The sequence below is a fragment of the Rhinopithecus bieti genome, unplaced genomic scaffold (genome assembly GCF_001698545.2).
Source record: "Rhinopithecus bieti isolate Rb0 unplaced genomic scaffold, ASM169854v2 scaffold_32747, whole genome shotgun sequence".
NCBI lineage: Eukaryota > Metazoa > Chordata > Mammalia > Primates > Cercopithecidae > Rhinopithecus > Rhinopithecus bieti.
In genome coordinates this window covers 49,074-75,336 of record NW_016813839.1, presented here as the reverse complement: position 1 = coordinate 75,336, position 26,263 = coordinate 49,074, and the positions used below count along the sequence as shown (strand labels likewise).

General features: G+C 41.6%; 1 protein-coding gene across 1 annotated transcript; it reads right to left on the bottom strand.

The window, feature by feature from the left end:
• Window positions 1-131: 131 nt before the first annotated feature.
• Window positions 132-25,887, bottom strand: LOC108513271 (uncharacterized protein KIAA0754). Its single transcript, XM_017848977.1, is given in 18 exon segments — window positions 132-303; window positions 1,940-2,146; window positions 2,787-3,028; window positions 3,526-3,610; window positions 4,904-5,230; window positions 5,570-5,729; window positions 9,567-9,733; window positions 10,571-10,741; window positions 10,936-11,097; window positions 19,035-19,853; window positions 22,535-24,042; window positions 24,045-24,080; window positions 24,083-24,157; window positions 24,160-24,801; window positions 24,804-24,950; window positions 24,953-25,045; window positions 25,048-25,083; window positions 25,086-25,887. Coding segments are annotated over 18 exon segments (5,814 nt in total). The 5' UTR covers window positions 25,876-25,887; the 3' UTR covers window positions 132-156.
• Window positions 25,888-26,263: the final 376 nt, after the last annotated feature.

Here is a 26,263-nt window from a genome sequence, read left to right as displayed (position 1 = left end):
AAAAAAAAAAAAAAAAAAAAAAAAAAAAAATTCTTCCTCGTCTCAATCAAGTACATAGAAAATTAATTTCTATTTACCATCATGCCATTAAATTATTCCACTTGACATGGGATAGTCCGAAACTCTCCTTGTCACTCTAAGTTACTGATGATTCTGTTAGCTCAGGAAAGAGTGGGCACATACCTTCTGTACCTGAAGCTGTGCTGTGGTCTGGTCCTGTTCCAGGCGAATTGGACCTAGAGCCATCAGTTTCCGTTTAGTTTCGGCAACCCAAGCTAGTTCTGCATCGGCAGCTTGCTCATACTAATAGACGTATTAAAGAAAAATAAACAAATTATATACAGCCAAGTCTCCTCAGAACTGTAATTTATTCAACACAGCAGGGCCTGGATTTTCAGTAATACAGTTTATAATCTCTCACAAAGTAGAGTCAAAACTGGGAAGAATTTCATAAAATCACAATTCAACATGCAAACAAGTTAGAACTGACCATATATCAATTTCTTTAAAATAAGTTACAGAACTCAGTTTCTACAACTAGAAGTAACAGATATCAATCCCCTTCAAAAGAAATATGCTTCTAATCAGTGTTTTTATGAGACTATACTCTTCCTGCCATTGCTCTTTCCTACCCAGACATGGAACAGTAGGTTTAGTCAGATGTTTAAATACAAACCTAATATGGCAGTAGACAGCTGAGTCAAGCTAACTTGGAAGTGCCCACTCAGCTGAAGCAGCATAAAACCCCAGAACAACACCATTTTTAAATGGTTATGTAATAACGAAAACCAAGAACATGTTCTACGTGACTGTTGTTTCATGAGGGCTCCCCAATCTTCCCCCCTTCCCTGCCCCCTCAAAGACAGTGTCTGATTCTGTTGCTCAGGCTGGAGTGCAGTAGCACGATCATAGCTCACTGTAGCCTCTAACTCCTAGGCTCAAGTGATCCTCCCACCTCAGCCTCTCTAATAGCTAGGACTACATAGGCAATTGCCACCATGCTTGGCTAATTTTTTAATATTTCTGTAGAGATGGTGTCTTGTTATGTGGCCCAGGCTGGTCTCGAACTCTTGCCCTCAAGGGATTCTCCTACCTTAGCCTCCCAAAAGTGCTGAGACTACAGGTGTGAGCCCCGTCTCCTATGCCTGACCTCCCCAGTCTTTTATCTCTTCCTCTTCAACTTGGCCAATATACATTGATATTTAAAATATGCTTCTTCCAAGCACAATAAATTTCATATTGAAATACCTGGACAAGACTAGGGATAACTCTAAAGACACACTGGGGATATACCTGGACTCAGAGCAAATTTCTGTGTGGTTCAAAAAGCATACGTTCATCACTACAATCCTAAGGAGTTATATTAACTTATTTTTTGTACTACGGCACATTAAGTGGTATGTATCCAGCTACACAAAAGAACAAATGACTTTTTTCCAGAAAGCAGGAAGGAAAAAAGATCACAGGAAATATGACACCTGTGTTTACTGAGAAGGTTCTATTTTACATAGTTCTGCTATTTTGGTTTGCATATTTGATAGTAATTATAGTTCTTGATTCCGTCCCCTCTTCCATCTAATGCTAAGAGAGTTAATCATGTCAAACTAAGATTGTGATGCATTTGGACCTTCTGAATCTAGATATTATCTACTCCCATCACCATCAGCCTTCTTAGCAGGGCTTTAGCTAAGAAAAGGCCTCATGTAGACTCTTCTCCAAGTACTTCTCTACTCAAAGGGGTCAAGTATTTTGGTCAAATCCTGGATCCATCTTCACAAACTTCTACCCAATCATTTCCCATCAATGAAATAAATTTATTCCATCAGATTTAGCTTGAGCTCATTCTTATTTCTGAGTCTGTATTTATGTGGGTCATAGTACTGTATCTCACACATCAATACTGTCTAAAATATTAATGCAGAGGTATTATAAACATTACCTGTTGTGATCTCTGAATAGCAGCATCAATTTCATCCACCCTTTGTCCAATAGTGTCACTGACTAGTTTGTACTGCTCGTTAGCATCGGACACAAGTTTATCCAGCCCTTCTCTGGCTCTCCAGGGCACCAGCTCTAAGAGAGCACGGCTCACCTCATTCACTGTGTCCAACACCAGCCTGTGCTCCATGACCTCCTTCTTTAATTCCTAAGGAGGGAAAAGAGTTTTCAGGCCATACCTTGCTAAATAAAGCACATCAGCAGCTGTGCTGGGTGGAAAGTGCTATCTCTACCACCACACATCCCAGTAGGACTCTGACCTCCTTCCTTCAGTTATTTTTTTCTCATCTCAGATTTTTCAGTCATTCTGAAGCCTGACTTTAGACTTCACTGTTGCTTGCTTAGAATTGTCTGTAAGATTTTTTGAGCCAGATTGTCTCTAGGTAAAACAAGTAATACTTCTTTCATCTCCTTACTTCAACAGAAATGACAAATAATGCTTTAACCAACGGCTCAGTATTTAACCTAACGAGTACCTATACAATAGTTCTATGCATCTAGAACTATACTAGATCCTGCAGAGAAATCAAATAAAACCATTAAGCACTCTTTAGAGAATAAATAATAGAGGTAAGTTATAAAATGTTACAAAGCAAACTTGATTCAACTTTCTCCTTCATAATGTATGTGTAACATATATGTCTTTATGTCAAATCTTACTGTCCATGAGTAAACAAGAAAGGGGGGCACATATTTTTAGTTTATATTTAAGGTCAAGGTTGATAAAACTTAAGGATTCTGACAAAGAGGAAGGCATTTTTTCCTTTTACGGTAAAATAACAGCTCACCTTCTGTCTTTGTTGAAACTGGGGTATCTGCTCCCCTGTGGGAGACTGTCCTCCACTGGCTGCCAGCTCCTCCTCCACCTCCCTCAGCCACCCAGTCAGTTCCTCGTAAGTAGACTGGAACTTGGTGGCCAGTTGCCGGGCTTGCTCTAAAGTTCTGAGGGCCTTGGAGCTAGTAACTGTGATGTCTGTGTAACGAGTCTTTATTCCATCTAGTTTTTCTTGGATAAGTAACACCTCCTCGCCTATGGAAGATAGCACACAATTATTCATATTTAAGAGATCTAGGAATGAGGAGTCTCTGATCCCCTTTCTTCAAATCAGAGCTTTAATTTCATAGACGCTCTCTCTCTCTGTGGTAACGATTTCACCCATCCCATACTAAGGGCAAATGAGAAATAAAATAAACTTTCCACTGGATAAAAGAAGCCATTTCTGAATTATTAAAATCTGAGCTCAGCTCAAATGTTTCTAGATGTTCCCAGCACCTTTCAGTGGATGCTGGCTCCTCTACTGAAGGAGAGGAGAAATCATCATCTATAACCAGATGTGAGACAACGTTTTAGTTTTCAAAAGATTTAGCAGGAAATAACCTTCTGGAGCACAGTAGGGAATACAATCAGTGAATACTAAGCTTCTCATATATACATAGAGAAGAGGCTAAGGCAGGGAACTCCTTTCCTTGGGTACATGATTGTCCTTGAGACCATAAGGGTGCTAAGAGACGCACTTTTCAAAGTACCTGTGGTTTGTTTTAGAAGAGCCTGACCATTTTTAATAGCTTGGTCTACATTCTTCTTTCTATTAACAATTTCTTCATTTAAAGCCTGAAAGGAAAGAATACCATTAATGCCAAAACTGTGGCACTACAAAGGAAACAAAATGTGAGACCCTTAAGAGACCAAATTTAAAGTAAAGAGATGAATACTAGTTTAACTTAAACATCAGATATTTGATCCCCTCATTTTCTCTTTAGGGAGCCCACTGACTATTCAAAATAATTAAATCAGATACCTATAGGCAAACTTTCCTAAGTACTGGATGAGAAAAACTTAGAATTACATCAGCTTTACCAATCTATCGGTACTAAACCCGAACCCAAGAAAGGTAGAAGTGAAATTTAGCAAAATTGTCTACTGTGTCCAAAGTAAGGAATAAACAGAAAGTTTAAGAGAAGAAATTCAGTAAGAACAAATTGACTTAAAACAGAATCCTAGTTAAAAACTCTCTTCATGTTTAAAGTTAATGAAGCAAAAGAATCAGACTATAAGAAAATTACCTATTTTACTGCTTTCAAACAGATTTCATAAAAACGAAATGAAAAAGGTAAACTCTTCTATTAAGATGACACAGGCCGGGCGCGGTGGCTCAAGCCTGTAACCCCAGCACTTTGGGAGGCCGAGACGGGCGGATCACGAGGTCAGGAGATCGAGACCATCCTGGCTAACACAGTGAAACCCCGTCTCTACTAAAAAAATACAAAAAACTAGCCAGGCGTGGTGGCGGGCGCCTGTAGTCGCGCCTGTAGTCCCAGCTACTCGGGAGGCTGAGGCAGGAGAACGGCGTAAACCCGGGAGGCGGAGCTTGCAGTGAGCTGAGATCCGGCCACTGCACTCCAGCCTGGGCGACAGAGCGAGACTCTGTCTCAAAAAAAAAAAAAAAAAAAAAAAAAAATGACACAGAATCCCTGGAATTTGAGCAAATCCAGAAATATCCTAAAAGTTCTAACTTGACCTAGTATGATCAAATCCTGGGCACTACATATATAGATCTGGTTTCGTTAAAGCACATTATCTTTCATAAAACTGCTCAAATAGAATCTTAGTGACCCATCACCTAATAACGTAAATCATGAGTTGGAGTTCAGATGGCCCCTGACTGACTACACCCTGTACTATCTTCTAGAATTACTGATTCAACTTGTTAAATATAAGTATTTCCATGGACTCATCCAAAAACAAATTGGCAGTCAACATCAAGTCCACAAACTATGTACTTGTGTATAAAATAAAGTTGAAGTGTGTGTAATGAAGAAAAAAAATAAATAAATGAAGAGAAACATAAATCAAAATAACAAAATAACAGAATAACATAACCAATAAAAATGGAAACATGAATACCAGGTGGTCAGCGTGCTGTTTGTGTAGGACATCCTGTTTGAAATCCTTTACGAATACTGAACTGAGCTTGTCCTCAACCTCAGCCAGCCAGTTGAGCACCTCCACCTCATCCTCCCCAAACAGCCTAGCATTAGACAGAGCTTGTTCAAGCAGGGCTGCCTTCCGACAACAGCGGTCTTGAATTTCACTGTATCGGGCCTGCAATGAGTCTATCTTTTCTGACAGCACACCCTGTTCTGCAGGAGATGTCAGGGAGGAGAGGGACTGCCCAATTTTGACTGCCTGGTGCACATCTGTTGCATGGTTTTCTATGTCTTCTTCCAGAGCCTGGAAATCCAGACGGAAAACATGAATAACAGAAATAAAATAAATGAAAAGTAAATGCAAAATGAGTAACAAATGATATAACAAATTAAACAATTAAAAAATTCACCAAATGAAGGGCAAAAATAATATAAAAATTGGGAACAAAAGCTGTTTATTCCGATGGTAGCTTATCAATTTCTATTTGTATTTCAAGAATGTGACTTTTCCAATTAATAATCTGATCATATTTTAAGTTAAACCCACAAAACACACATCCTCTAAAACGCTGCAGGTAGTTTACTCATTTCTGGGATTTCTAATTCCAGTTTTCTGTTTTCATTTACTGTAACCATTCCCTACCTTGTGCCGAATGATCTGCTGCTGTATTTTGGCAGTCTGAGTGCCAACAGGTTCTGAGTTAGCAAGCTTTTTCTCTGTGACAGATAAGAAGTCAGAAATAGGCTCAGCTGTCTCATGGAACTGTTTGGCCAGAACCAGGATGTCTTCCAGCTGTTTTTGCCTACACGAATATATAGAACAAGCTGCTCAGGAAAAAAGTCACATTAAGACTGGTAATAGTACTATACTCAGTAAAAGAACAGTCTTTTCCAGGTACAGTTTAAGTAACAATAGTAAACAGAACACACATTACGTAGCATTTCGATGTTTTAAAGGATTTCATACCTTGTAAGGTGGACAGAATAATTATCCCCCTATTATAAAAGAGAAAGTTGACTCAGAAGGCTTAAAGAAAGATTTGTCCAATCACCTGGTGAGTAGCAACAGCAGAATCAAATCTTCTAATGTTCTCCTTATATCATATTGACCCAAATCAAAACAGAATGTAGCATATATATCACCTGAACATGTGACCAAAACAAAGTTTAAAGGAGGCAAAAAGGTGTCTGTTTTCATTCTCTCTGTCACTACTACCTTCATTTGTGAGTGAAGATATCTGAAGATTAAAGACTGTATATCACCTATGAACTAGAACTCCCTCCCCAACTTCCCAAAATCCAGTCAGGCTTCTGGTAATTTCAAGCCCCAGAACATAACTTTGAATCCAGATTTAAGGCAAAAAACCAAAAAAGAAACAAACAAAAAACCTCATGCTGGCTGAATTTGCCAACACAAAAGCACCCCTCCCCTCCCCAAAAAACAAAAAAACTATAGACTTTACATCTCACTTGGAATCTTATTTAATATAACATCCATACTAAGCTTGGCTTTTCTTTGGATACATGATTGTCACTGAGACCATAGAGATGCTAAGAGATGTTCTTTTCAAAGTACCTGTGGTTTGTTTTACTCTATAAAATAAAAGCAGCAAATTACAAAGGCAGGAGGAAGTCTGGATATTGGAGACAGCCTGACAAAGAACAGACAAGAAAACAACCACAGAACTGTATTAGCACACAGATGAATAATGGAAGGTCATAATGTTGTCTTTGAATTACTAAAACAGACTAAAAGATATGGCATCTGAAGAGGCCTGGGAGCATATGATGCACTTAAGTTCAGCAAACCTTTACTGAAGACCTAATTTACGCCAGGCCCTATGCTAGTTATGCCCTGACAAAGTTGTTTTAACAAAAGTGGTTTAGCCGGGCATGGTGGCTCACCCCTGTAATGCCAGCACTTTGGGAGGCTGAGGCAGGCGGATTACGAGGTCAAAAGATCGAGACCATCCTGGCTAACACGGTGAAACCCCGTCTCTACTAAAAATATAAAAAATTAGCCAGGTGTGGTGGTGGGCACCTGTAGTCCCAGCTACTCAGGAGGCTGAGGCAGGAGAATGGTGTGAACTCGGGAGGCGGAGCTTGCAGTGAACTGAGATCGCACTACTACACTCCAGCCTGGGTGACAGAGCGAGCCTCCATCTCAAAAAAAAAAAAAAAAAGTCGTTTAAATTTAAAAATTTGGCATTTTGATTACTGGAAATTCAATTATGTTTGAATATGAAGAAAAACTTTTTTTTTTTTTTTAGGACGGAGTCTCACTCTGTCACCCAGGCTGGAGTACACGTGGCCGGATCTCAGGCTCACTGCAAGCTCCGCCCTCCTGGGGTTTACGCCATTCTTCCTGCCTCAGCCCTCCCGAGTAGCTGGGGACTACAGGGCACCCGCCACCTCGCCGGCTTTAGGTTTTTGATTTTTTTTTTTAGTAGGGGGAGCATGAGCTGTTCACGTTGTTAGCCAGGATTGGGGTCTCGATCTCCTGAAACTCGTAATCCGGGGCCCGTCTCGGCCTTCCCAAAGTGCTGGGATTACAGGCTTGAGCCACCACGTCCGGCTGAAGAAAAACATTTTTTAAATGGCAATCTAAGTCTAAAACTTTCTTTCCTAGTTTGTTTATGCCAGCCTTCAAAATATATCTTCAAGCAATGCAACTAAAACATACAATATTAAAAATCATTATTAAACTAGAATTTAATTTTTTAAAATTGCCTGTAATTTTATGTCTTTCTTACTCATTTGATTTTGGAATCTGAAAATTTGAAGAATGTATTGTAATAAGATTTCAGATATTTTAGGGAGAAGAGCTAAAAATAATTTAGAAGCATCAAATATCTACTCTTGGTATTTGTTTCTGTTTAAAAGATTGGCCCAGAAACTATATTAGGCTAGGGGGATGGAAACAAGTAGAAGGAAAGAGTCATAAAAATATGTATAAGATGAACCATGACTTCAAGGAGTTTATGGACCAGGAAGGTAAGTACCTAAAATAATGATCATAATACAAGGTACAGATAAAGAGTTATGGCAGTGAAGAGGCAGGAAAAGTTATTCCATGCTTGGGGAATAAGGAAAGTTTTATAGAAGAGAGATGGACAAAAGCATTTCATGAAAGATGTATTATAATACCATAAAATAAGACACAGGGTTAGGACACTGTCAGAAGATATTAAAGAACAGAATATAGCTTACTTCAGCTATAATACAAGGAGTGAGAAGAATATTAGAAACTAAGAAAGGTAGGTTAGTGTCAAATAGAGGGCTCTGAATGGTGGGTTAGAGTTCAGATTTTATTTTAAGCACCTTCTTAGTAGAGCAGGCAGTGCGTCAGCCTCATAATCTAAAGGTTTTATTTTAACAGGGAGTCAATTAAATGCCTCTGAGCCTGAAAAGATATGATTAAAGGCTTATTTCAGAAAGGTTCACCTGCAGCTGGGGGATGGGATGGGGAAGGCCCGAGGGTAAGTGGTAGAGTGATTAGTGAAGAAGCGATCTCAATACAACTAGTGAGAGCTCCTAAGTCATGAACTGAGGGGAGAGTGGGAATTAGAGAAACAGATGGACAGGAAAGAAACTGTAAAGTAAAATAGACAGAATTTAGCATGCTGATAGATGTGGGCACAAAGGAAAATTTTTTTAAAAAAAGAGTAAAAATGGAGTTGAGTTTTTAAGCCTAGGAAACTGGAAAGCTAACGGTACCATTACTGGAAATGCACAGAGAGAAAAGAAAATAAGCAGTACAAATCTGGAAACACAAGTAAGTCAAATTCTTTCCATTTTGTTTCTTCCACTAACATGGGCAAGCCATACTTTGCAACTCAGGTAAGGAATAAGCAAGTCATGGGCAGGTGGACATAAAAATACTGAAGAGGGAATTATTTGAAGACTGCCATAGGCTACCTAGGAAACGTAAAGGGTACAACAACAAATGATCAACTCTCTTATTGATTTCTCATTAGTTGGTATTTAATTTTAAAACTGGGGACTGTATAAAAGTAAAGACATCTACGTGACTTATTAAGCTCAAGTGACAGCATGACTTATAGCTATGGAAAGAGAAAGGGAATGTTTCCTTGGAGGAAGAATATTTGTTGCCTGTCTTTTTGACCATTTATTGAGGTAAGTTCATGCATCTCTTGTATTCCCAGATATTTAACAGAACCACAGACTAGCTTCTAAAGGCAAAAAAATCTAATATTAGTATAAGCTAATAGAAAAGAAATATGACACATTTCAATTCCAAGTATCAAAAGCATTATTTATAAACACAAGGGGGGGGGAAATCTGTTTCAAAAACTCAGAAAATAACTTGGCTGGACTGTAGGAGTCTGTGTCTGTCATTTGGAACTATGATTATACTACAGCAGAACAACCACACAGAGCAACGAGTTTTCCAGTTCTTGGAAATTTATGAAGATGCAGGAGACCATTTCCTAAGTGTGATTCTGGTTATAAGCATCATCTCTAAAATCTTATCCCAGTTCAAATAAGCTTAAGCCATTAAACACTTTCCAAAAATCTGTATGAATCATCCAAGAACTTAAATAGCACTTTAGTGATAGTAAGTCGAAGAAGAACAAAACAAACCTCTGACCCACTCCTCAAAATTCCTTTGGTCTTACCTGGCTGCTGCCTTACTGAGTAGTTCAGTCCATCTACTTTCAAGACTCTTCAGCTGCCCGGTGATTTTCTCTCTATCAGCCAGCTCTGCTGACTGGGCTATTCTGCCTCCTTCTGCTTGAAGCATGTCTACTGTGGCCTTTCGATCATCTAGGAGCCGCTGGAGCAACTATTATAAAGAGAATGAAAAGGTGTAACACAGGATCATTGTGAAATCTGAACTAGGAAGAGAAACAAAAAACAAAAGAAACCAACCGGCCAAATCCTAAGCTTCATTGAGTAAAATAAGTTTTTTCATTCTTGAGGCAAAAACAGGAGATACAGCACAGTTCTCACCACTCACACACTTTTCACACACACTTAAATTTTTAAATGGAGCAGTGATTGCCATTATGTGACTAACAGGGAACTTCCTTTGAACCAAGAGAAAAGTGCCCTAAAAAATGGTTAACATTTGAGATGATTAATATGTTAATTATCTTGACTACGGTAAACATTTCACAATGTGTGTGTATATATATATATATATATCAAACCATCACATTGTAAATTATAAACATATACAATTTTTATTTGTCAACTATACACCAATAAAGCTGAGAAAAAAAATAAAATTTCCTTTGGGATAAATTGTTTTTAAAAAGAAAAAATCGCACTAAAATAGAAATTAAACTAACAAAAAATATAGATAAAACTTTGTACATGATATACAACACTATCTAGAATACTGCTGACCCTGAAAACACCAAAAACCTCTTAACATAAAATTGTGGATGAACACTGAAATAGGATACATGAACAGGCAAAATTATTCAGTCTAATATACGCCACAGTAAACCAGTAGATTTAAGTAAGGTAATGAAAAATCAATTTCCACTTTTCAGGATGACACAAAGTAGGTTAGGATTCTACTAAAACTCTGAATTGCTTCTTAAACTATAAGCAAATGTGTTGTCTACCACTCCCTATGGCTGTTACAGTTCACTGTCCCAACATTCTCACTTACCTTCTGTTCTTGGATCTGTGCTTTTACCACTTTATACTCAGCAGATGGAGGTTTCTGATTGGCTATGAGCTCCTCGGTATCTGCCAACCAGCTGAGCAATGGCTCCAAGGCATCTTGAAACTTCCCACAATGCAACAAGGCCTCCTGTAGCTGTGCAATTCTTTGTGCGACCTGTATCACGAACACATAGGTTCATTATGAGAAAGGAGAAAGTAGTTTTCAAATTACTACTGACCTCTTTTAGTAATTATAGATTGCAACTGCTAAATTTTTATTTCCATTCAGGTTTCGGGAAACCTTAGATTCAGATGTCTCTTTTCTATGCTTTCTGTTTCCAGTACACTTGTCACCCCATGGTCACTCACCTTTTTATTCAATGTATTCCATCGAGCATTGATCTCTTCCATGTCATGTTCTAAACCCTGCACATCACAGTCTTTTCCTGCACTCTGAATTAATCCCTGGCCAAGTCCATTCACCTGCTGCAATTTCATCTGAAGAGGATCCACTTGTTCTTTCTGAAACATCTAGATAATTGCAAGCCAAAAAAGATTTAATACAAAGGCTATTAGACTCTCTATACCACACAGAGACTGGTTATTCTTGGGGCATTTATGACTTAATGAAAGACAACCAGGAATAAAAAGAAAGAACAAGCATTTGCATGTGAAGCATCAAGAAAACACGTGGTTTTGTATTTTAATACATTCTCCTATGGACATGTAATTCCAGAGAGTTATGACACTACTTAGGTCTTTAACCCAATGACTCTTTCCTTTGTTCTTTTTTTAAAAAAAATCTGTTGCTTCATTTTTTTGTTTTCTTTTTTTGGAGAAAGAGTCTCACTCTGTCACCCAGGCTGCAGTGCAGTGGTGCGATCTCGGCTCCTTGTAAGCTCCACCTCCTGGGTTCACGCCACTCTCTTGCCTCAGTCTTACAAGTAGCTGGGACTCCAGGTGCCCGCCACCATGCCTGGCTAATTTTTTTGTATTTTTAGTGGAGATGGGGTTTCACCGTGTTAGCCAGGATGGTCTCGATCTCCTGACCTTGTGATCCGCCCGCTGTGGCCTCCCAAAGTGCTGGGATTACATGCGTGAGCCACCGCGCTCGGCCTGTTGCTTAATTTTTAATGCAACAAGCCATGGAGAATAGAAAAGCATCAACCTCAAAATGCTGTACAAGTAAGTGCAATGTATACTTCTTCCTAAAAGGGAAGAATGAGACCAAATGACTAGTATTTACGATGAAATATCCCTTGGGGAATAGCCTTAACTGACCACTAATAAGAAATGCTCCTCTCTGACTAGGACTAATAACTCAATTAGTCAAAACATATTAACAGTGTGAAAAACGCCAACCTCATAGCTTAATCCCCCTGTGGCCGTTTAACTTCATTCTGATCAAGAGCCACAGACCACACACAGCAATAATCTTGAAACAGAAATCCTTTGATTACAAAGGGAAATGGGCCAGTAACATTGGGAAATGTCCTTAATAACTTCAGACATACACTCTGAATAAGATACAGATTTACATTTAAAAAACTGCTCAAAAATGATACTGTATTATCCATGTTTACCATGGTACAACAGAATTTTAAAACAATGTGAATATATATAACAAGTAATGTGTATACTTGGCTCTACTACAGTTAAGCTCCATTATGATTTAGACATGTCTAAAAGGAAACGAAAAGGTCAGAAGAGAATGGTACTTCTGCCACATTAAGAGTATGAAGGGGCCGGGTGCAGTGGCTCACGCCTATAATCCCAGCTCTTTGGGAGGCTGAGGGGGGCAGATCACGAGGTCAGGAGATCGAGACCATCCTGGCTAACACGGTGAAACCCCATCTCTACTAAAAATACAAAAAGTTAGCCAGGCGTGGTGGCAGGCGCCTGTAGTCTCAGCTACTCAGAAGGCTGAGGCAGGAGACTGGCGTGAACCCGGGAGGCGAGGCTTGCAGTGAGCCGAGATAGCGCCACTGCACTCCAGCCTGGGCAACAGAGTGAGACTCTGTCTCACCAAAAAAAAAAAAAAAAAAAAAAAAAAAAAAAAAAAAAAAAAAAAAAAAAAAAATAGTATAAAGGAAAATAATGAAAAAAAATATTTGTCCCTAAGATCAGGTTTGATCAGGTTTCTCGGCCGGGTGCGGTGGCTCACGCCTGTAATCCCAGCACTTTGGGAAGCTGACACGGGCAGATCACGAGGTCAGGAGTCTGAGACCAGCCTGACTAACATGGTGAAACCCTGTCTCTGCTAAAAATATAAAAATTAGCCGGATGTGGTGGCACGTGCCTGTAATCCCAGCTACTCAGGAGGCTGAGACAGGAGAACTGCCTGAACCCAGGAGGTGGAGGTTGCAGTGAGCAGAGATCGTGCCATTGCACTCTAGCCTGGGCGACAGAGTGAGACTCCGTCTCAAAAAAAATAAATAAATAAATAAATAAAAAATAAAAATTAAAAAAAATTGAGTTTCTCTTAGTTATCAGAGAGATAGAACCAGCCATATTTCACTAGCCTAGATTTATTTCCCTTCCTTTTTCTTCCATGAGCCAGGTGAGTCAATTAAGGCCAGAGGATGACAGGAAATGGAAGAGGACAAAAATAATATAAAAGAAAATGATAAGTTTGAGTAAGACCAAATATGGTCAATATGAGACCACAGACCACACTAGTATTAGGAAACTGATTCTAGAAAGAATGGTCTATGGCTGGCTAAGATTACCAGAGAGGAAAAGCCCCAGGGAACACTGAGAAAGGAAGGTTATACAAGTAATTATGAGTGCACTTCATTTTTTACTATAATTTGATTATACCACATTGTCTTATGCAACGTTACAAAGCAGTTCAGTTAAAATGACTGTTTCTCCAACAACATGGTTCCCAGAAGAAACAACTGCTATAATTCCATTTTGTAGCATTAAAGATGTTTCTGCTGAAGAAAAATCAGATTAGAGACAGGAAAAACATCCCAAGTTTAAAGTTGCTTTTGGTACAATAAAATGATGGTGGTGAAGGTGAAGGAATGAAAAGGCAAAGAAGGCAGAAAGCCAAAGTATGGAGGGAAGATGTCAAGTCCACATTACAGGGCCCCCTTTTATTCAATAACCAAATCTTATCTCACTCTACAACTGACATTTAAATTCTTTCCGTGCTTTCCAACATGACAGCCAGCAGTTACATATTGACATTTAAATTAAATTTAAAATCCAGTTCCTCAGACCCACTAGCCAGCCACATTTCACATGGTCAAAGTCCAGTTACTCAACTGGACCATAGACAGAGAACATCTTCATCTTGGCAGCAAGTCCTACTGGATAGCACTATAAAGGATACAGAAAAGTAAAATAGGTTAGGCACAGTGGCTCATGCCTGTAATCCTGGCACTCTGGGAGGCCAAGGCGGGCAGATTGCCAGATGTCAGAAGCCTGGGCAACATGGCAAAACCTCATCTCTACTAAAAATACACACACACACACACACACATACACACACAAATTTGCTAGGCATGGTAGTGTACGCCTGTAGGCCCAGTTACTTGGGAGGCTGAGGCACAAGAATTACTTGAACCCGGGAGGAGGAGGTTTCAGTGAGCCAAGATTATGCTACTGCACTCCAGCCTGGGCAACAAGAGAGAAACTCCATCTCAAAGAAAGAAAGAAAGAAAGAAAAGTAAAATTATATTTAAATAGTTCAATAATCTCTTTCATACGCAAGTTGAATATCCCTTATCCAAAATGCCTGAGATCAGAAGTGTTTCTGATTTCAGATTTATTCAAATTTTGGAATATCTGCATTAAATACTTACTGGTTGAGCATCCCAAATCTGGAAATCTGAAATCTGAAATGCTCCAATGAGCATTTTTTTTGAGCATCACGCCAACATTCAGAAAGTTTCAGACGGGAGCATTTCGCATTTTGGATGTTCAACCTATAATAAGAGCTACTGCTACTTTAAAATTTTGGATTTACTTTGTTTACAGACATTTCCTATAGAAGCATTAGCTGTTCTTTCATTTCTCACCTTCACTCTATGGATCGACGGGGACAATGGGTATTTGTATCATTTCTCATAAGTTGAAAAAGATATGAAAGCACCTCTAAATATTATCTATTTATTTTGAACATAAGTGAACAGAACGTTAAGGAATGTACATCTGAAAACACCTGCTTCCTTCTCTCAACTCCCAAATAAAGCTGTTTTGCAAAACCAGTGCTTTTAGATACACTAAAATTCCTACTCCTTGGTATTTCAAACACTGTTAGTGAAACAGCACTGTGCCATGTTATTCACTAAGCAGCACTGGCAGACATTTTCCAAAGAAGTACACTAATAAACATTGCTGCAAGGTTGTAAGATGCAACTAGGATACAAAATAGAAAATTTCCCAAAGAACTCCTTAAAACACTTTGTCTTTGTTACTGCATTTTTTTTCTTTTTTCTTTTTTTTTTTTTTGAGACATGGTCTCACACTGTTGCCCAGACTGGAGTGCAGTGACACAATCTCGGCTCACTGCAACTTCTGCCTCCCAGGTTCAAGTGATTCTCCCACCTCAGCCTTGCAAGTAGCTGGGACTACACGCACGCGCCACCACATCCAGCTAATTTTGTGTTTTTTTGGTAGAGACAGGGTTTCACCACGTTGGCCAGGCTGGTCTTGAATGCCTGACCTCAAGAGATCTGCCTGCCTCAGCCTCCCAAAGTGCTGGGAATACAGGCATGAGCCACGGCATCCAGCCTTGTTATTGCATTTTTCCAGTTTTATCCTGACTGATTCTTTTCTGTTGTCCTTTGTTTTCTTTCTTCTCTTCTAGATCTCTAAATGTTGAAGTCTTTCAGGGTGGGAGTGAGGGGACGATGTCAGTCCTGGACTCTCTTCTCTTTCTATACTCTTCCTAGGCAATTCCATAAATTCCTATAGGTGTAAATACTAACCACAATAAATGCTTATGACCCTCAATTTATCTGAGTTTCAAACCTATACATCCAACTACTTTCTTAATATCTCCATGCAAAAAATGAACCACAGGCATCCCAAGCCTAACAGTTAAAAAATGAAACAGTATCTCCCACTTTCCCTTACCCCAAACTCTGCTCTTCCTTAAATCAATAATTTACACCATCCACTCCACTGTACAAACCAGTGGAGTCACAATCAGATCTTGTTGATTTTACCTCCAAAATATATCTTCAAACCACCCTATTGTCTTCAAATCCATTGACATCTTTTTATTCAAAGAATTTGCCAAAATTTCTAACTATGTATTTATTTTATATTTATTTATGTATGGTTTTCCTAATATCTGCCTCCCTCACTCAGCATAAGTTCCATAAGGGCAAGGACCATGCCAATTCTATTTACTGTAGGAGCCTAGTACCTGGCACAGAGTAGGTACTCATAATATTTATTCAGGCCAGGTGTGGTGGCTTATGCCTGTAATCCCAGCACTTTGGGACGCCAAGGCAGGCGGATCACCTGAGGTCAGGAGTTCAAGACCAGCCTGGCCAACATGGTGAAACCCTGTCTCTACTAAAAATACAAAAAAAAAAAAAAAAATTGGCTGTGTGTGGTGGCACGTGCCTGTAATCCCAACTATTTGGGAGGCTGAGGCAGGAGAATTGCTTGAACCCGGGAGGCAGAGGTTGCAGTGAGCCAAGATTGTGCCACTGTACTCCAGCCTGGGCAACACAGCGAGACTCTGTCTTTAAAAAATAATAATAAATAAATAATACTTTTTATTTGGTGAACGAATGAATCCTTGTATGGAAAAGGTGTTAGGGAATGCAAAAAAACCAATGAAGATTCTGCTGACCAGCAGAGCATTCAAACACTGAACTGGAATTGTGGTGCTCCCCAATTTTTGCTTAAAAAGACTCTGTTGGCAAATTTTAATCTTACAGAACTCTTATTTCATACAAAAGGTTTTTTTCTTCCTTTGAACCAGTGACTTGGAGTAAGACTGGAGAAGTCTATAAATAAGTAGGGAGTTTATATAACCAGAGATTGGTCTCAGTAGGCCTCAGATCCCACTACAGAAAAAGCAAACAAGTTTTTGGCATTTTGCTTCTACCAAACTCTGTTGTTATTGGCAAATACAAAGTTTATATCTATTTTAACCATGTATACATGTCTGCACTTGTACAGACATAGAGGACCTCAGTTCATTCTAAATCACTTGTCGAGTTCTAAGTGTTTATATATAAAAATGGCAGTTTTAGTTGCCTCTTGGAATCCTCTTAAGGGAATGGAAGAAATAAAAAATTCATAATCTCTCATCTTGGAAAAACCTTTTAAAATAGTATTTCACCAATTTAGCAAACCTGTATACTAATGCTAACTCTAGAATGATTTGTTTTGTTTCAATATTTTCAAAATAGCCTCTCTACATTCTTGTTGGTTAACAGCCCTGGCTGAGGCTCAGATCTTTCCTTTCCTGTACACAGACAAAGGCATTTACTCACTTACAGATATTCCACAAAGTAACCACACTTCAAAGATGGGCAACTTTGCAGCTGGGCTACCATTTCCTTCTCCTGTCATTTACATCAGTCAATATTTCATAAAAGGATTACTTACTGTAGCTGGAAGGATAGAGATTATGTAGCCATCTACTCATTTTGCAGATGAGGAAACAAGGATCCTAGAGAATGATACAGGATTTCTATGATTTTTTTCCCCTTTATGTGGATTTGATTGCCTCACTATAAATTTAATCCTTATATTTCATGATTACTGCTATATAAGCTTTACATCGGAGATATTCTGGGTTTTTTAAAATTTTTATTTTCTTAGAGATGCGGTCTTACTATGTTGCCTAGGCTGTTCTCCAACTCCTGGCCTCAAGCAATCCTCTTGCCTTGGCTTCTCAAATGTTGGGATTATAGGTGTGAGCCACTGTGCCTGGTGAAATATTCTGTATTATCAAGAATGTCAGTGCAAGACATTTACTCTGTTGTTGATCTATTGTCTTCACTTTGGACAGGCTATTGGGATCTCAGTGTTAATTCCAAATTCAATAAAACTCGGAAAAATGGATCAAAAATCCATCAGTCTCAAAGATGATGCATCCTAATTTGATGGAATGCTACATGACAAAACAACTGGTAAAGCTCAAGGTAAAATCACCATCACTCAGCAAGACCAGATGATCTTAATCAATCCTCTTAATCAAAGAGTTTATGGCATGCAATCAAAATGATTTTGTTGTCAGGACCTGCATGTTTAACAGGAGCTCTACCTGACTTAAGGCTGCCCTGAAAGGCTCTGCAATGAGGTGAATGAGAAAATTCATCTTTCTTGTAGCATCCATCCATAATCTAGGAAATTGATATTCATGCATTCAGTCAGCCAGTCAACAACAAATGCGTACTATGAAGAAGGCACTATTTTGAGTCCTAGGGTTGCAGTAAAATCAAAACAATCTTCTCACTCAGTCATATCTGACTGTGTTCAGATTAAACCTCTAACTCCTTCACTCTTAACCACTGACCAAATGAAATCTGGGCAGTTAACTGTGGAAAGCTGCTGATCTCAAATTCCTTGGACTAGGAGTGCTCAAGGATGTGGAACATCATTTCCAACTGTTTCCTAACACATTTGGTTCTCTAACATTAAGAATCTTCGAGCCAAGAGAGACCCAAGAGGACATTTAGCCCAATTTTCTTGTTTTATAGATTAAGAAACAAGAGGTCCTGGAAAAGAAAGGGACTTGCTTAAGGACACAAAGGCAGTTTGACAAAGATGACTAAAATATCTCTATTTTTCATAAACATTATGCCTAGCTCTGGTTTTCAGAAACACACATTTGCATTTAAAAGTTCTTAATCATTTAGCTTTACTGCTTCTCCCCAGTCTGCTTTCCAACTAACCAACATACTTATTTGAAAAGAACGGGGAGGATATGGCCAGTGATTGGTAAACTTATATGCTTGGTACATTAAATGTACCTCATTTTATCCTCACAGAGTTCTGCCTTAACAAATGAAGAAACAGGAGACTCAAGAATAGCTAATTTTCCCAGAGTGGTTAAGAAGCACACCAGGTCTCATTACAAAGCTCACACTCTGTCTGGCCTCTACCTAAATGTTGACACCACCAATCAACAAACTGTCTCTTGGTTTAGGAAAGAACATGCTCACTGTATAATTCAAAAGCAGAATCACCCTTTCCTGCTAATCATCTTTTTAAAAATATAAATCAACAACTGTTTATATCCCTGTTTTCCTTGGGATTGGCTTATCTGAATAAAAAACGAAGCATGAAATTATAAAGTTTTTCACCAGACAAAATTAAAGTATATTTTCCCCATAAACTCAACAGAAAGACTACAAACTATAAGCCCAGGAGACCCAAAAAGAACAAAAGAAGGAACTATCTGCACCATTTCTCATCAACACCAGGTCAGCCTAGAAAATTTCACTTTACTCTAGACCCTTCCCAGAATCAAAATGGGCAACAATTACCTCATCTGAATTTAATCCAGTGGTTGCAGCCAGCGGCACTTTCACATGTAGCACTGTGCTGGTCACCTCTTTTACGTCAAATACTAGAGAATTAAGGTCCTCCTTGATCCACATTCCAGTGGAGGAAGCCTCCTCTAGAACAGGAGTTCCTTCTTCTGAAATAGGCACTGAGTCAGTGTGGGCAGAAACTCCCAGGAAGGGCACACCAATGGGGAAAACTTCCTCCATAGGAGGCACTGCAGTAGCTGGGATGGCAGGCACCTCTGGGGTGGGCACTGAAGCAGCAGAGATGGCAGGCACCTCTGGGGCGGGCTCCTCTAGGTTGGACACTGCAGCTGCTGGGCAGGCAGGCTCCTGGGGGGTGGGCACTGCAGTTGCTTGGAAGGTGGGCTCCTCTAGGTTGGACACTGCAGCTACTGGGGAGGCAGGCTCCTCAGGGGTGGGCACTGCAGCTGCTGAGGAGGTGGGTTCCTCTAGGGTGGGCACTGCAGCTGCTGGGGAGGCGGGCTCCTCTGGGTTGGGCACTGAAGCTGCCAGGAAAGTGAGTTCCTCTAGGGTGGTCATCATAGCTGCAAGGGTGGGCACTGAAGCTACCAGGGAAGTGGGTTCCTCTGGGGTGGCCACCACAGCTGCAAAGGAGGCAGATTCCTCTGGGGTGGGCACTGCAGCAGCTGGGGAGGCAGGCTCCTCTGGGGTGTGCACTGCAGCAGCCGGGGTGACAGACTCCTCTGGAGTGGACACTCTAACAGCTGCAATATCAGGCTCCTCAGGAGCATGCACTGTGGTAGCTGAGGTGACAGGCCCTTCTGGTGTACCATCCTCCTCTGCAATGGGTACTGCAACAGCTAGAACAGTCCACTCTGGGGAGAACCCTGCAACAGCTGACATACTCTCCTGTGTGATGGCCACTGCAACAGCTGGAGCAGTCTCCTCTGGGGAGGACACCACAGTAACTGCAGCAGTCCCTTCAGGGACAGACACTGTAACAGCTGGGACAGTAGCCCTCTCTGGGGCTGATACTGCAGCAGCTATGACATCCTCCTCCTCTAAGGAGACTACTGAAGCAACTAGGATGTCCTCATGTGGGAAGGGCACTACAGCAGCAGCTCCATCAGTTCCCTCTTGGGCAGGCACTGCAGCAATTGAGATATCCTCCTCTGGGCTGGGCAGTGCAGCATCTAGGGCATCTTCGCCAGTGGGCACTGCAGCCGTCCAGGAAGGCCTCTGGAGGATGGGTCTCCATTCCTCTAAAACTGCTTCAGTAGTACCAGCCTCAGTAACTTGTTTCTCTGGAAGAATATTTAGGAATGAACCCGAATCTCTCCTTTCCATCTCCCCTCCCTCTGATGATGCCACATTCAGCTCAGGCTCTGTATTATTCACAGTTTCCACTCCATCTGGATTAAGTCTCATTTCTCCAACCAGCAGGTGTAGACTCAAAACCTCTGACTCTGGGGACTTCCTCTGGAGATCCTGGAAGACCTGCTCTGGGAAGTTTCCGTGGAAATGTGCTGGGGTTCGATCCTCCAAAAGCATGGCTCGATAATCCAGCTCTTTTGACTCACTGTCCTCATCACAAACTTTCTCCACGGACAATTCACAAGTGACCACATTGCCCATCGACGTCAGACTGTTATTTTCTTGATTAACAGTTACATTCCCACTTTCCAAATGAATTTCATCTGTTAGTAAATTTGATTCATATAATACCTCTACTTCAGATCCTGAGGTAACATCTGTTAGTTCATGATTAAAAGCAAAACTGAAGGTGATCCTCTCAATGCACTCACCATTCCCCTCAGTTTGACTGCAGTCTCCCTGGGACAAATTGCCATTGTCTTTGGCCAGTACAGAAGCAACAAAGCCTGCTAATTTTTCTTCATGAGAAACCCTGTGATCAGAGTTCAGCAGTCCCCCTGGGTCCAGCTTTTCCAGTGAATCCAGATCAGCTGGCTGTGTGGACTTAAATTCTGCAGTCCTGGGGTTAAAAGGCACTTTTTCACATTCCTCCTTGCTAACAGTGGAAGTCTCTCTCATGATATCAACGTGGGCAATAAATTCCACAGCATTAGGCACCTGAGAAGAATCCAGGGTATTAAAATATCCACAATCCAATCCAGTATCATAGTCTTTTGCCCTTACATGTAAAAGGCCTAAATGCTGTTCCTTTTCTAAGGCAGCTCCTGGAATATGACTAATTACAAGTAAATTTTCTGCATCCTGGGATACAGCCAGCCCTTCAGAAGAGGTTTGATTCTGTAGCTCAACTACAGGAGTTACTCCTTCTTCACATAAACACTCCTTTTCAAGTTCAAGAAACATCTGCACTGAGTCTGTGTCAGAGAGCTGTTCTGCATCAACAGGACCCACAGTACATGCTGAATCTGAAACAAGACCCTCTAGCCCCTGAGCAGTTCTGTTTGCCACCTCACCAAGAATATCCTCACCTGTAAGAACACAATCACAATCCAGGGGTATATCCTTGGGAACAGTAGCCAACTGGTCCTTGGCTGGCTGTGGGTCATCACGGCAACAAATCTGACCAAGAGATAGGTGGCCAAAAGTCCTCAAGACAGCAGCTAAGCAATCGGATCCATTATCCACCACTGCTGTGTTTTCTTGTTCTCTTTCTTCAAAAATATCTGCCAGGCTGTTCTTCTCATCTGCCATCAGAAAAGTCTTTTCCCTCTCTGACAGTTTCTCTTCCTCCCACTCTCCCTCAGCCTCCATCATGATCCATCGCTCATCCTCCTCAAACTTTAGCTCAGACTCTGTTTTCTCTCTTAGGCTGGGGGTTATGAGAACATGCAATTCTGGATCTAACAGCTCTTCACTCAGGCAAGGGGAGAGAGGTGGCATTTCCACAGTGCAGGCTGTGTCCCCAAGGGGGTGCTGCTTCTCAATGAAGCCTCCTTTAGCTAAACTTTTTGTGGCCCTCGGCCAGGTTGCACTTGAGAATCTGGATTCCTGCATTACATCTGTGTTACCACTTGTTGCTGCAGTTTCTGATTCTAGAGGCTGGAATTCATGGGGAGGGTTTGCACTGTGCTGCTGAAATCTAAAGTCCTGGCAGTCTCCACTTAAGTTTTTTACATCTTGCACCTCTGGAATACCTAGGGATTTGGACACATGTTCCAGAGTTACTGACTCTGACTGAGGTTCCCTGTGGTCCAAATGACCAGAACTTTCTGTTAATGCAGAACTGGACTCCTTCTTCTCTTGCAAGGAAGGATCTGAAGCACCAGCTTCTGACACCTCACTGAGAGAGGCTTCTATCCTCTCTGCAAATTCTGGGAAGTTGGGTGGCATGAAGGACTTCCACGATCTCCTGTTAACATTGTCTTTGCGTTCTGCATTTGGCCGCCTTCTGGGTGGCACAGGTGCTGATTTCTGCACATCACTGCTTAGCTTCAGTGCATCAAATATTATCCTCTCATCCAGCTTCTTACCTTCTGGTGCTCTAGATTCAAAAACATTAGATGCTGCTCCTAATGNGGCACTGCAGTTGCTTGGAAGGTGGGCTCCTCTAGGTTGGACACTGCAGCTACTGGGGAGGCAGGCTCCTCAGGGGTGGGCACTGCAGCTGCTGAGGAGGTGGGTTCCTCTAGGGTGGGCACTGCAGCTGCTGGGGAGGCGGGCTCCTCTGGGTTGGGCACTGAAGCTGCCAGGAAAGTGAGTTCCTCTAGGGTGGTCATCATAGCTGCAAGGGTGGGCACTGAAGCTACCAGGGAAGTGGGTTCCTCTGGGGTGGCCACCACAGCTGCAAAGGAGGCAGATTCCTCTGGGGTGGGCACTGCAGCAGCTGGGGAGGCAGGCTCCTCTGGGGTGTGCACTGCAGCAGCCGGGGTGACAGACTCCTCTGGAGTGGACACTCTAACAGCTGCAATATCAGGCTCCTCAGGAGCATGCACTGTGGTAGCTGAGGTGACAGGCCCTTCTGGTGTACCATCCTCCTCTGCAATGGGTACTGCAACAGCTAGAACAGTCCACTCTGGGGAGAACCCTGCAACAGCTGACATACTCTCCTGTGTGATGGCCACTGCAACAGCTGGAGCAGTCTCCTCTGGGGAGGACACCACAGTAACTGCAGCAGTCCCTTCAGGGACAGACACTGTAACAGCTGGGACAGTAGCCCTCTCTGGGGCTGATACTGCAGCAGCTATGACATCCTCCTCCTCTAAGGAGACTACTGAAGCAACTAGGATGTCCTCATGTGGGAAGGGCACTACAGCAGCAGCTCCATCAGTTCCCTCTTGGGCAGGCACTGCAGCAATTGAGATATCCTCCTCTGGGCTGGGCAGTGCAGCATCTAGGGCATCTTCGCCAGTGGGCACTGCAGCCGTCCAGGAAGGCCTCTGGAGGATGGGTCTCCATTCCTCTAAAACTGCTTCAGTAGTACCAGCCTCAGTAACTTGTTTCTCTGGAAGAATATTTAGGAATGAACCCGAATCTCTCCTTTCCATCTCCCCTCCCTCTGATGATGCCACATTCAGCTCAGGCTCTGTATTATTCACAGTTTCCACTCCATCTGGATTAAGTCTCATTTCTCCAACCAGCAGGTGTAGACTCAAAACCTCTGACTCTGGGGACTTCCTCTGGAGATCCTGGAAGACCTGCTCTGGGAAGTTTCCGTGGAAATGTGCTGGGGTTCGATCCTCCAAAAGCATGGCTCGATAATCCAGCTCTTTTGACTCACTGTCCTCATCACAAACTTTCTCCACGGACAATTCACAAGTGACCACATTGCCCATCGACGTCAGACTGTTATTTTCTTGATTAACAGTTACATTCCCACTTTCCAAATGAATTTCATCTGTTAGTAAATTTGATTCATATAATACCTCTACTTCAGATCCTGAGGTAACATCTGTTAGTTCATGATTAAAAGCAAAACTGAAGGTGATCCTCTCAATGCACTCACCATTCCCCTCAGTTTGACTGCAGTCTCCCTGGGACAAATTGCCATTGTCTTTGGCCAGTACAGAAGCAACAAAGCCTGCTAATTTTCTTCATGAGAAACCCTGTGATCAGAGTTCAGCAGTCCCCTGGGTCCAGCTTTTCCAGTGAATCCAGATCAGCTGGCTGTGTGGACTTAAATTCTGCAGTCCTGGGGTTAAAAGGCACTTTTCACATTCCTCCTTGCTAACAGTGGAAGTCTCTCTCATGATATCAACGTGGGCAATAAATTCCACAGCATTAGGCACCTGAGAAGAATCCAGGGTATTAAAATATCCACAATCCAATCCAGTATCATAGTCTTTTGCCCTTACATGTAAAAGGCCTAAATGCTGTTCCTTTTCTAAGGCAGCTCCTGGAATATGACTAATTACAAGTAAATTTTCTGCATCCTGGGATACAGCCAGCCCTTCAGAAGAGGTTTGATTCTGTAGCTCAACTACAGGAGTTACTCCTTCTTCACATAAACACTCCTTTTCAAGTTCAAGAAACATCTGCACTGAGTCTGTGTCAGAGAGCTGTTCTGCATCAACAGGACCCACAGTACATGCTGAATCTGAAACAAGACCCTCTAGCCCCTGAGCAGTTCTGTTTGCCACCTCACCAAGAATATCCTCACCTGTAAGAACACAATCACAATCCAGGGGTATATCCTTGGGAACAGTAGCCAACTGGTCCTTGGCTGGCTGTGGGTCATCACGGCAACAAATCTGACCAAGAGATAGGTGGCCAAAAGTCCTCAAGACAGCAGCTAAGCAATCGGATCCATTATCCACCACTGCTGTGTTTTCTTGTTCTCTTTCTTCAAAATATCTGCCAGGCTGTTCTTCTCATCTGCCATCAGAAAAGTCTTTTCCCTCTCTGACAGTTTCTCTTCCTCCCACTCTCCCTCAGCCTCCATCATGATCCATCGCTCATCCTCCTCAAACTTTAGCTCAGACTCTGTTTTCTCTCTTAGGCTGGGGTTATGAGAACATGCAATTCTGGATCTAACAGCTCTTCACTCAGGCAAGGGGAGAGAGGTGGCATTTCCACAGTGCAGGCTGTGTCCCCAAGGGGTGCTGCTTCTCAATGAAGCCTCCTTTAGCTAAACTTTTGTGGCCCTCGGCCAGGTTGCACTTGAGAATCTGGATTCCTGCATTACATCTGTGTTACCACTTGTTGCTGCAGTTTCTGATTCTAGAGGCTGGAATTCATGGGGAGGGTTTGCACTGTGCTGCTGAAATCTAAAGTCCTGGCAGTCTCCACTTAAGTTTTTTACATCTTGCACCTCTGGAATACCTAGGGATTTGGACACATGTTCCAGAGTTACTGACTCTGACTGAGGTTCCCTGTGGTCCAAATGACCAGAACTTTCTGTTAATGCAGAACTGGACTCCTTCTTCTCTTGCAAGGAAGGATCTGAAGCACCAGCTTCTGACACCTCACTGAGAGAGGCTTCTATCCTCTCTGCAAATTCTGGGAAGTTGGGTGGCATGAAGGACTTCCACGATCTCCTGTTAACATTGTCTTTGCGTTCTGCATTTGGCCGCCTTCTGGGTGGCACAGGTGCTGATTTCTGCACATCACTGCTTAGCTTCAGTGCATCAAATATTATCCTCTCATCCAGCTTCTTACCTTCTGGTGCTCTAGATTCAAAAACATTAGATGCTGCTCCTAATGTACCATTGCTGGATATAGTACTTCCTTCCATCTTTTCCATGGTGCTTTTTGAAGTCTGGTTAAGCTTTGAACCCTGGTCAATTTGCTCATTTATCCTCATTGTATCATATATAGACCTTTGTGGAACATAGCAGTCCTCTATGTAGCCATCCTCCTCCTCTCCTTTCCCCAGGCAGGTGGGGTTCCGCCTTAAACAGTCTGGTCTGCTGAGTGGCTTACCCATCCTTTTTCAATCAAGATGAACCATCAATCTTTCAAAAGTATTTTTCACAGGTTCCCCCCAAACGCATTCTACATAAGTTATAAATCCTTTTAGTTGTTCATACAACTAAACCACCAACTGCATCTGCCCTCCAGAAAAGCCTGGAAGTCCCGTTTTGAAATCATTCTGGGAGAAGCTCTAAGACAAACAGCTTTTTCCTCACAGGCTAGCAGCCTCATAGTTGACAGAGACACGATATAATTTAAAATAATTTCTTGTATGGCTTATGGTTTAATTTTTTTTTTTTAAGAGCACTGCTCTTTCAAATTCAGTCAACAAAAATCATCTCATATTGACAAGTTTTTTTCGATATCTAGTTCCACTCACTTCTCAACGAAGCAGAGTTGGG